The sequence below is a fragment of the Enhydra lutris genome, unplaced genomic scaffold (genome assembly GCF_002288905.1).
Source record: "Enhydra lutris kenyoni isolate GAN:26980312 unplaced genomic scaffold, ASM228890v2 scaffoldscaffold13, whole genome shotgun sequence".
NCBI lineage: Eukaryota > Metazoa > Chordata > Mammalia > Carnivora > Mustelidae > Enhydra > Enhydra lutris.
In genome coordinates, this window is record NW_019154097.1 from 17,696,691 (window position 1) to 17,709,108 (window position 12,418).

At 36.8% G+C, this 12,418-nt stretch overlaps 1 protein-coding gene across 1 annotated transcript in view; it reads right to left on the reverse strand.

Moving 5' to 3' along the window:
- LOC111145837 (sushi, von Willebrand factor type A, EGF and pentraxin domain containing 1) overlaps positions 1-12,418 on the reverse strand; it is a 209,004-nt gene that overhangs the window by 105,091 nt on the left and 91,495 nt on the right. Inside the window, exons 17-22 of the mRNA XM_022501101.1 lie at positions 12,132-12,293; positions 10,321-10,482; positions 4,741-4,902; positions 4,255-4,346; positions 3,022-3,118; positions 873-986 (exon numbers count right to left, since the gene is read on the reverse strand). Coding sequence (XP_022356809.1) covers positions 873-986; positions 3,022-3,118; positions 4,255-4,346; positions 4,741-4,902; positions 10,321-10,482; positions 12,132-12,293 — 789 coding nt within the window. The remainder of the gene's footprint in view (positions 1-872; positions 987-3,021; positions 3,119-4,254; positions 4,347-4,740; positions 4,903-10,320; positions 10,483-12,131; positions 12,294-12,418) is intronic.

Genomic DNA, 12,418 nt, shown 5'->3' on the forward strand with positions numbered 1-12,418 from the left:
AAAAAAAAAAACAGAAAACATATCCCCAGTAATCCCACAACCAGCCCCTGACAACCACCATTCTACTATCTATTTCTTATTTATTTATTTATTTATTTGAGACATGGCGAAAGACAGAGAGAGAGAGAGAGAGAGCACAAGCTGGGAGGAGGGTCAGAGGGAAAGGAGAAGCAGACCCTCTGCTTAGCAGGGAGCCCAATGCAGGGCTCAATCTCAGGACCCCAAGATCATGACCAGAGTCAAAGTCAGATGCTTAATAGATTGAGCCACCCAGGCACCCCTCTACTCTCCATTTCTATGGGCCTGCCTTTTTTAGATTCCACATATAAGTGAGATCATACAGTATGTCTTTCTCTGTCTGACTTATCTCACTTAGCATACGCCTTCAATTTTAATCCATGTTGTTGCAAATGGCAGGATTTCCTTCTTTTTATGGCTGAATAATATTCCATTACATGTAACTCAATCACGTTTTCTTTATCCTTTCATCCCTTGAGGTACACTTAAGCTTACTCCCATATCTTGGCTATTGTGAACAATGCTATAATCAGCAAACCTTCTAGATAATGATTTCATTTCCTTTGGACAGATACCCAGTAGTGAAATTGCTCGATCAGGCAGTAGTTCTGTTTTTAATTTCTTGAGGAGCCTCCATATTGTTTTCCATAGTGGCTGCACCAACTTACATTCCCACCAACAGTGCACAAGGGTTCCCATTTCTTCACATCCCCACCAACACTGTTAACTCTTGTCTTTCCCTGATAGCCATTCGAACAAGTGTGAGGTGGTATTTATTGTGGTTTTGATTTCTAGCAATGAAATTTTAATGATGCCAAGGTTTATATTATAAAAACGAGAAACTTTTTTCTTACCTGCATAACCAGGTGGGCAATCACAAATGAATTCCCCAATTAGGTCTTTACAAATTCCACTGTTGAGGCATGGCAGTGAGCTGCATTCATCAATGTCTGTTTCACACTTTAAGCCTAAAATGCAAACGAAATACTGAAGGACAGTCAAAGAGTAGGATCAACAGAAACAGAAGATGATCATTTAAAGGTAATTATCTCAATAATCTGAATTTATAGGAAATGGTAGTGGTGAAGGAAAGGGCAAAATTCCTTAAGTGCTACCATCTAGCTAAGTTTTTAGCGAAAGTACTGACTCTTTCTAGAGACCCCAGATATCTTGGGGCACCTAGCTGGTACCGTCAGTTAAGCATCCAACTTTTGGTTTTGGCTCAGGTCATGATCTCAGGTCATGAGATTGAGCCCTGTGTCAGGCTCTGTGCTCAGTGTGGAGTCTGCTTGGTTTTCTCACTCCCTCTCCCTCTGATACCCTGCCCTATTCTCTCTTTCTCTCAAATAAATAAATTTTTTTTTAAAGGTATCCTTATAAGGAAGAGAGCCTGAGTGGCTTGGTAGGTTGGGCTTTTGACTCTTGGTTTTGGTTCAGGTTGTGATCTCAGGGTCCTAGGATCTGGGCCCTGTGTCAGGCTCCATGCTCAGCAGTGGGTCTGCTTTTCCCTCTCCCTTCCCTTTGGTCCCTCCCCCACTTACTCTCTCTCTCTAAAATAAATCAATGAATAAAATCTTTAAAAAGAAAAGATATACTTATAAGGATACATAAAAGATAGCAGAAAATCCCAAGTTAGAAGTTGGTGGTGGGGAGGGCAGGGGAAGACCTGGGAACATAAAACTAGTTTAACTCCAAAGTGAAAAATATAGGGTCATATATACTTGTGATCATGGCCATTTGGCTGAGGAGTAGGGGTTGGGCTAAGTCCTGCCAGATAGCAGTGCATGTGCCAGGTGTCCTCGAGGGGGACATGTCTTCTGATACAGTGTACATAAGCTATCTGTGGGCTAGCTCTGCCAGAAGCCCATGTTTTTCCTCTACACCAGTGGGTCTCAAAGTGTGGCCCCTGGACCAAGAGCATCAGCAATTACCTGGGAATGTGATAGAAATGCAAACTATCAAAACTTTCCTAGATCTAGAGTCACAAATTCTGGGTGAGGGTCTAGCACTCTGTTTTAAGAAGCCCTCCAGATGATTTTGATACACATCAAAATTTGAGAAATACTGTCCAAATTATGCCCTTTCTTGACCACCACTTGCTTATAAAATTCTAGGACAAGATCCATTATTTCTTATGGAATGTCAGGACAAAAATCTTATAAAAATTGAGACACACACATATACAATATAAGTAAGCTGAAATAAGTAGAATATTCTTGATAGCCCTGGGCTACATTCCTTTTCCAATTCTCCTTTTGCTCATTTTGTGGTGAATTCTTTTATTTTAATACTATTTTTCTTATTGAAATGACATTTTGTGTTAGCTGTACAAAAGCCAAAAAAAGAGGCAAAAACTATTTCTAAGAGAAAATAGTGAACTATTATTTGAAATAAATTATAATTTTAAGATATAGTTCATTTCCCTCTCAAAAATTATATTTCTGAACTGAACTGGAATGTGAATTACACTACAAGAAAATATAATTCTTGCATAATTTCTACATAACCAAGTTCAAACCATATTGTTTTTCCAGGAACAGTTTCCAGAAAGATAGAAACAGAGCAACAAATCATAGCTATTCATAGGAACTTCCACTAATGTGAAGCCAATGAGAGAAACTGGAGTTTGTTTAAAAATATTTATGCTGGACAACCCGTTCTATGTTGGGTATCATATCATACATTTAATTTGTGTTAGAATGGAACCTTGGTCATGGTCTCTGAAACTGTATTCCTATTTAAATGGTGAGTTATGATGTGACTTTTTCCATAGAGAAGATGATTCTTGATTCTTCCTCCAAAATGTGCAAGGAAAACTGTTATTTGTAAGACATGCACACGTTTTTTCACCTTGTTTTATCTTGTTCAACCAAATTTTCGTGCACTGATATAGTCCAGTGTATTTAAGTCACAGGGTTCATTTTTAGTGTTTCAAAGTTTGATGTGCAAGTCACAATGATTTCATCAGAAAAATATACTAAAATTTGCATTCCTCTTTGCTACCTGTATATCCAGGTGGACAGAGACAAACATAACCACGCCCAAGCTGTTGGCAGGTTCCACTATTGCGGCAGGGGTTCAAGAAACATTCATGGAAAACCTACGGGTAGCAAAAAGAAATCTATCAGAGACAAAACACTCCAATCATATCAAAGCAATCCTGAGTAGGGAGTTTGAAGGTTTGCAGCATTAGACAGGTGGTTCCTGTTTCCAGGTGAGTTTACTCAAGCTAGCTGGACCACTGCCTGCATAATGTTGGTGTCTGCCATATATGGACACAAAGAACATATCTTACTCTTGAGTGACATTCTGAAGTGTTTCTAAATGCTGGCTGCATGTTAGAAACCATCTGAGGTGCTTTGAGGTGCTTTAAAAGTAGAAAGGCTAGGGCTCCACCCCAGACCAGCTCAATTGGAATCTCTGAGGGTGGGATCCGAGCATCATTATATTTTAAAGTTGCCCAGTGGATTCTAATATGTCTCCAGGGTCGAGAGTCACTGCTCTATGGGTTCTTACAAATTTCTGTCTTCTAGGCTCAGTTTCAAATATGATTTACAAGGCCCTTACAAGTCAGTATGTTTGGACAAGATGGTAGGAAGCTGAAATAAGAAATACAACCTTATTATCCTCCTTAAAAATACTTAGGGCCAAAGAATTCATCTTGACATTGGGTTAGGTCTATGCAGAGTAATGGCTGAATCTACCAAAATAATTGGTCTTTAGTAGTCTTTTTTTTTTAAAGAAAAACAATAGTTTAGTTATATTCATGAGTTATGTTCCTTACTTTTTTAGAAACCCATACATTATTCTGATAAATGATCTTTTTTTTCTGACAAAAATTTTAAATAATTTTTATAAACATTGAGGAACTCTTCCTGCCAATCAGAAAAGGCCTTTGGCTAAACCAAATGCCTCTTACTCAAATAATGGATTATGCTTGAGGTAAGTGCTAATTATTAGTGAATTTAAAGGCTCACACATCGACACATTCTCTATGCCAGACATTGTTGGGGAGAATTCCCAATTTTTGGTAGTTAGAACTCTTCCAATAGTGCATTTTTAGAAAGTTCTTATTAGAGGTCGCAAGTGAATACTATTATTCATTGATAATGTTTCTGAGACTTGATTACTTGAAGTTTCAACTCTGGTAGTTTTCCTCTGTGTAGCATGTGTAATGACAGAGTATTTTCCAAACATTCCACTGGAGAAGATTCAATAACTATAAAAGGGACTTGCCTGACTGCTGACTTCATACTTCTTTTTGATATGTCCAGGAGAAGCACGGGGCACTATACTTTCCTCTGCTGCTGAGAATGTTGAGCTAAAAGCTAGTAAGATTAATAAGAAAACATCAGAAAACCATATTAGTGTGCGGTAGTTATTGCCCATAAGTAAATTCTACCTAAATACTACGGTCAATATTCTAGTTCTCAGAGTAGGTAAAGTCACATATATTTTGTTTATTTAGGAATAGTGAAAAAGAGAGCATAGAGATGGATGGGATACATCATTAAATCCTAGACTCTCAGAAAGAAACTGGGAAGTTATCAAGTTCAATGTATCCAAAGTAAGAATCATTGAGTTACTGTCATCAAAAAGGCCTCAAAAGACCAGACACCAAATCCACGGAAAATAGCAATACTCATAGTTGAAGCTACCACGAGACAAACACAGGTCTCCAACACGTGGGATTACATAAGAAATAAAGCATCTTCTTCTTACTGGAGCAATCTGCGATGGACCTGGTACCACTGGTGGCTGTAGTTCCATGAAAGGGACAAGATAAGCAGAAGGACTTCCCTGGATTGGGTTGGTAGTAGTCTCGTGGACATGGGTAACAGGGCGTTAATCCAGAACGAGAGAATTCTCCTACTGGACAAGGTACTGCAAAGGTAAAAAATCATTTGTAAGTCCAAACAACATATTTTACTTTCAAAAGAGGTGCATTAACCCTTGGTTGTAAGAAAGCTACTGAACTGCTGATATATTCTCTGGCACATATTTAATAACTATACTATTTTATTGCATTGGATAAACATTCTGTTGTTTCCTTCCTCTCTTAACAACACACATTAACTCAATAAAAATTTGAATTCACCATGTAATATTGTATTCTGATTTTTCCACTTTATATCCTCGGCATTCCACAAACTGTAAATGACACGGTGTTTCCTAAAAGGAGAATATTACATGGCAGTGACAGGACATGATTGAGCTAACATTTCCTCCACTACTGGACATTTAGGTGTTTGTATTTGTTAGATATTATAAATAATGCTGACCATGAACTTTTCTGCATAAACCCTATAAAAAACTCTGATTATTTCCTAGAGATAACAGTTGAATTTAAACAGATGAATATGAGTAGTTGAACCTATAGATCTAAAGATTATGGAAAACTTAAAAAAAAAAAGATGATGGAAAACTTAAAGCCAATAATATATGTCAAATCATCAAAAAATAAATAAAAATGGTTCTGACTTATAGGCCCATTAGTAATGTATGGGATTACTCTTACTGCATACTTATTACTGATAATGATCATTTAAATATGTTTTTTTCAATTTCAAAGTGAAAAATGGAATTGCACTGTTATTTGAACTTGCATTTCCATGATAAATTAAGGTTTTTTTTTTCTATGTTTGTCAAAAATTTTATTTCTTCTGTGTTGTTGTCTCTTCTGTACAGGGAAGAGGGCCTTTTTTTTTTTTTAACTTTTAAACCTTTTAATGTTATTGTGTATTAGACATGCTTTTTATTAACAACGTCCAGTTGAATACTGTGATTTAACCAAATCTGAAATTCTCTTGCTAATAATTGGTAGAATATTAACCAAACAAGAAATAGCTTCAAACAGAACATGAACCTGCATTTTCTTTGATAAATTTTGGTTGCATCTGTCAGAGCTACAGTGAGGCAGACCAGTCATGACTCCATCTCTGGGCTGGGATTTTAGATTGTGACCCAAAGATGAATTCGGCACGTTCTTTTCCTTGTGCAAACTGGTGTCATCTACATGAGCCCTTAAACCACTATGAATGGAGAAAACCGCTAAAACTGTTAAGACTTGTCTGCATAAATTTAAACATAGAAGATAGAACACAAAGAAGTAGCTATTTGGGAATCTCGGCATATTTATTACGTAGGCTTTCGATTTTTAATAAAAATTAGTTTGGCAGAAATGATTAGCAATATGGCTGAAAAATTGAGAAATGCTCTCGAGGCTCAACAGGGCAGGATAGTCCAAATAATGGCATCTTTTTTTTTTTTTTTTGGTATGACCGTAAACATTAAATAAACAATAAGGCATTTGTGGTAATCTCAAGATGTTTAGATCAAAGTTTTTAAGCAAAAACAGGCAACCACATCTTTTGCAAAAGTGCTCTTTTATATCACTGACAAAAAGTCAGGAGTCAAATCAAGAGATGGCAGAAGATATCATAGATATTAATGCTTATTTAGAAAAACGTTATTTCTTCTGGTTACGTTATATTAAAACTTTAAACTGTAAGTATCTTGGTCAAACAAGATACTTGTCATACTTGTTATAAACAAGATACTTGCTACAGCAAAAATATTTGTTATATTAAAATTTTCTTAAAAACATTTTCTAAAAGATTTTATTTATTTAAGAAAGAGAGAGAGCGCACAAGCAGGGGGAGAGGCAGAGGGAGAGGGCGAAGCAGATTCCCCACTGAGCGGGCAGTCCTACCTGGGACTTGATCCCAGGACCCAAGATCATCCCAAGATCATCATCTGAGCGGGAGGCAGATCCTTAACCAACTGAGTCACCCAGGTGCCCCTAAAACTTTGTAAGTATATTTGTTTCACTAACAATAAATTAACCAATTCTTCATTGTTAGATTTCAGAGTTCCAGACAAGGTTCTGCACAAACATACCCTAAGTTGCTGAGTTTAAAATGGGTTTTCTGAATCTCAAGTTTCAAAAAAAATGATTACCTAGTAGGAAAAGGTAACTCCCAACAGCTAATTAAAGTAGTTAACTGGAAGCATAGATTTTCTACTGGTAAAGGCATAAAACGTTGGTTTGAGAGAGTATCTATGAGTGTGTATGATAAGGTAAAAATACAAATTCTGTCAGTGAAACCAAGATGCTATGATGAATTAAACTGTTTTGCACATACCATTTTTTTAGCACAACCTTACTCTCAAAAAGAGAAAGACTATGCCCCTAGAAAACTGTCAGAATGCCAAAAATTATGCTAATAATAATAAAATCTCAAGATTAAAAATCATCAAGGTGGTTAGTGAATACTATGTTGTAATGTCTATAACTTTGTGTTTTGACATAGAAAATATAAATTTTTATGTGAAAATTAGCTTAAATTATATTCCAAGGGCAGACAGCTGTCACCAGAAATATACTTTCTGGCACTGGACAATCAATACTTAATGCATGATTCACACATACAGAAAATTTACATATGCAGTAAATATACACGGACACATAGAGCATATGTATGTGTAAATCTCACATGTTTGTTCCCTGACAGTGTTAAAGATAACATATAGTGAATTTTGCCTTTCAACAGGTTTCCTAAGACAAATTCAAAGGTCAGAGACTCTCGTCCTAAGCCTCTTTTTAACTTCATCCTATAGGGTTAGGGTAAGAAATGCTATCTTGGCTCAGCAATCATCTTTCCTTTTCCTACAGGACCAAGTGTAAACAACACCATCAGCAAAAAATAATTTGTGGGACTTATCTTTTGGATAAAAGTCATTTTAAAAAATGAAAGATTTCTAGGATGCCAGTATGGTTCAGTTGATTAAGCATCTGACTCAACTTCAGCTCAGATCACAATCTCAGGATTGTGAGATCGAGACCAGTATCACCTCCTCACTCAGCGGGGAGTCTGCTTGAGATTCTCTCTCTCTCTCTCTCTGCCCCTGCTCTCTCTCTCTAATTAATTAATTAATTAATTAAAATAAAACAAAAGATTTCAGACTCTTGAGTTTATCACCACAGACCCACAGATATTTAATATCCTAAGTAGTGATAAAAGATGAAATGCATGAAATATATATTACTTTAATATAGAAACAAACTTAAATATAGCAGCTGTGTTGATTAAAGTTCAACATGCTAAACAATGCAAAAAGTGATACCTTAGTAAAAAGTGAGGTAAACCACAAACATACACATAAAAATAAATCACTACAAAGAAAAATAAAAGGAAGGAAGGAGATTTAAAGCTAGGAAAAATTTAAAAAAATAAATAAAACTAAGAAAATATATAAGGGACTGTTTTAGAAATCATATACATATACATTTAAAGTAAAATGGTATTTATTCAATACCACAGGAGAGAGTGCTGAGTGCTGCTGTTTCCAACTCACTCATGACAAGAAAATGTGGTTAAACTTGTGCTGGGAATATATTAGGAGAAATACAGCAGTTACCAGAAGTTTAGAGACTTTCTGGGAATCAGAATTACTTAATTGGAGTAATTTGGTATTAAACAAACCTCAAGGCTTATTTGGGAAGCTAAAGGGAAAAATCATCAATTATGAATTTGTTTTACTGTAAAATCCTAGTTACTTTTGTGGTTGGAGGAAAAGAAAGAGAAAGAATTTTCACTACAGACTTTCTTCCAGAATTCAAAATTTTATCTGTATATTGACATAATAAGAGTCTCTGGTAGATTTATTTCAACCATAATGTGGAGCCTTATTTGCCTTTTAATTATAAAAAAAAAAAAACCTCAAACTTGGTATTACACAACAGATATGGTTTATGAGTTTCAATCAGGTCCTAGTTAAATCTCTTCTCTTCAGTGAAACATCAGGTTAATGACTACTGCTTGTCTGATTCCTCAGGTCTAACAGACTTTTATCTACTGTGATCCTACTACACTGAGATAATTTAAACAGGAGGAGTATATAAAAACTGTAATCATAGTAGGTTTCCTCATTTTCTCCCTACAGCACTCATTTACAAGGACTATATCTCCCAAGATGCAATGCTGGACACTCCCCTCCCAGGATCATGCAATAATGTCCTACACAGTTGTTTTCTGGGAATTTGTTTTTAACTAGATGCACAGATATAAATGACTGGGGGGTACAATGAGGCTGTGTGTGTGTGTGTGTGTGTGTGTGTGTGCAGCTTGAGAGAAATAGGGAGCCAACAGATTGGTTTCTTAAAAACATTGCTTTTCAATAAGGGAACAGTTTTCTAATTTTCAGATAGCCAATAGACCTTAGGTTTTTAAATAAGTGTGCAGAGGAAGTGGAGGATAATTTTTAAAAAGTCATGTTTCCGCCAGTGTGTTTGTTCTGTTCCCAGTGATATAGCAGAGGTAGGCCAATAACTTTTTAATTTTAATTGAGTTCCATTGACTTTGCAAAGTACGTGGAATTTGGCGCTCCTAGAAGCAGGATGACCCTGACTCTCAACCCTAATTTCAAGGCCATTTTAAGCTTTCATCTTTTCATTTTGTTTACATCTTCTAACCTTCACTGTCCTGGAAAACTGTACTTAGTAGGGATGTTAGAAATATTTGAAAATTGAAAGTCTAATCTTTTTTGTCTATTGTGGTTCTCAACATACGGTCCCTGGACCAAGGAGAAGCAACATCCCTTGCAAACTGGTTAGAAATGTACGTTCTCGGGCCCCACACCAGACCTGCCCAATTAAACACTCTAGGGTTGGGGCCCAGCAATCTGTGTTTTTAAGCCCTTCGTGCTTACATTTGAGATCTGAAATTAGTCATACTCAACTTATCCTGTTACTTTAGAATCTCCGGAGGGGAACTTAAAAAGAAAACCAGAGAAGTTAAGTCAGAACATTTGGGAGTGGAGACTGGGTTTTAGCATTTTAAAAATGCTGAGGTAAATGTACAGATCATTCCAAAGGGCAGCCAAGAGTGGACAGCCACTCACAAACCCTGCAAACTATAGGAAATGAAAATCGTAATTCATAAAATGTCTTTTTAGAGTTTCAAGGAACCTGAGACAGGACCTCACTTTAGAAAGGAAGAGACTAAGTTCCTAGGTGAGATGTATTTCTACCGTATCATGAAGCTCGTGTTTATTAATGTTGAATACTAGCACTAAGTCTTATCCTTTTTTGTGTTCCTAAAGGCACTAACACAGTGTTTATATTGGGAGTGTTTACACTTAAGCATTGACTGGCTGAGTACATGGAAACTCTCCATGAAGAGACAGTTATTTACATTCTTTGCATACAGGAGATACATGGTTTTGCTGAAAATATTCCACTCCTCCATGCATAGAATCTAGGGGTTTAGAAGAAATATCAGTGTCTAAGGCTTTGATAACCTCCACAAGCAGAAATGTTCACGGCTCCTCTCTTCACAGTGGAAGTGTTTTCTGGGCATGAGAGGCAGCTCCGGGAACCAAATGCTGGCTGGTAACTGCCCAGGGGACACGATTCGCAAGTCTCAAGTCCATTTGATGAGTAGGTGCCTTGTTTGCACTGAGCTGAAAAGAAAAATGTACTATGGTTAAGAACGATGACATTAAGCTATACAAAACTAACACTGGCTGGGAGAGGGTTTTCTGCATTTTAATTCATTTAGGAGACAAAGAACTCTAAGCATAAAGATTGTATTTTAGACTGCTGCCTGCTTCTCAGTCCTAATAAATTTTAGACTGATTTCCAGTCACTTTCATTATTACGAAATTTCGTTACTATGAAAGTGCGGATAAATGGTTTCTGAGTGAAGTTAGAAATTTCACCTCAGAAAGGTATTGTCACAAGAACAAGTTGTACGCAGGGGAACTTGTTCTTGTATAAGTTCTCAGCCTGCACTCAGTTCACTGGAGTAATGGAAACAAAACCTCAAGTTGGGTGAGAGCCTCATTAACTATAAGGCACCTTTGTCGCTCTACAAATTGGCCCTCTTCTGTCCTCCTCCGACAGACCCCATCGGAGGGCTGGCAGAGTAAAAAGTAAAAGTAGTCTTAGCATGAGGCCCAGGGAGATAAGCAACTTTCTAAGATTCATAGCAATGGTTCTGTGGGAGAGCAGGACGAGGGCCGGAATCCTCAGCCCCCAGGGCACTACTTTCCTTTTGCCCTTGTTCTCCAAATGATGCTCATTGTCAGCATTTTTAGTGTACTTCTAATCAGCGGGCAAGGCTCTCAAGCTTGTAACTTATTACATTAAGCAATCACATCTACATTTGTAACAAGAGCAAGGGGCCTAGTTCTGAAATTCCCTCTTTTAGGTGTTATCTCGTTTTTTAAAGTTTGTTTGTTTATTTATTAAAGTCATCTTTATACCCAACATGGGGCTCAAACTCATGACCCCAAGATGAAAAGTCCATGCTCTCATGATGGAGACAGCCAGGTGCTCCTCAGGTATATCGTATTGTAACTTTAATCATGAAAGAAAATGTTTCCATCAGAAATGTTTATTGAGAATGATAATCAAATGTTTTGAAAGTATGGAGTATTTTAGTAGCAAGAATACATGCATGTGTACCCATAGTTATTAATTTCCAAATAAATGGAGAGTTGATCTCATTGTTATCAAATACTATTCTCACAAAAAAAAATTATTAAAGCAAACTCATGGTTGCTAAGTGTTATGAAAGTACTTTCCACCAATTAATTTGAGAGTTGATTAAAAAAAAAAACAACTATGTTACTTGATAAATGCAGATTAGAATTGAGGTGCCTGAGTGGTACAGTCAGTTAAGCATTTGACTCTTGATTTCCACTCAGGTCATGAAATCAGGATTGTGGGATCAAACCTCAGGTCAGACTCCATGATCAGCATGGAGTCTGCTTGAGATTCTCTTTCTCCCTCTGGCCCTCCCACTTGTGTGTGCTTTCTTTCTCTCTCTCTCTCTCTCAAATAAATCATTAAATAAATATTTTTTTTAAATGTGGGTTAGCATTATTGGCAGTGGAGTCTGACTTAGAGCAACAGAATGTGCCAAAGGGGGGAAAAAAAACCAGACTTCTTTAATGTGAGGGAAACACTGAGATAATAATTTAAAACTAAAAGAAAAAAAAATCAATCAATGAAATTGCTTATAGTGATGCTCTTATTTCATCCTATTTGCCATTTAGACTTCATAAGTGAAGACAAAATTCAGGTTTCTTGTCAAAATGTGCATTACCTTTGCATTCCAAGATGCTTCTTGAATGGAGATACTCGGTGTAAGTCCCAGCTGGACAGAGTTTGCACTCAAGCTGCCCTTCCTCATCCTGATAGAATCCAAGCAAGCAGCTTTCACAGACAGAACGCTCCAGAGAATAATAGGTTCCCAAAGGGCAATTGACTGAAAAGAAAACAGAAAACACTGAAGCCAGTAAACTATAGAACACATTTAATTTCCTTCTTCTTAAAGACATGAAAATAATAAAGCCTGCTTCCAAGTACTATTATTTCTGTGTTAAGTCTTAC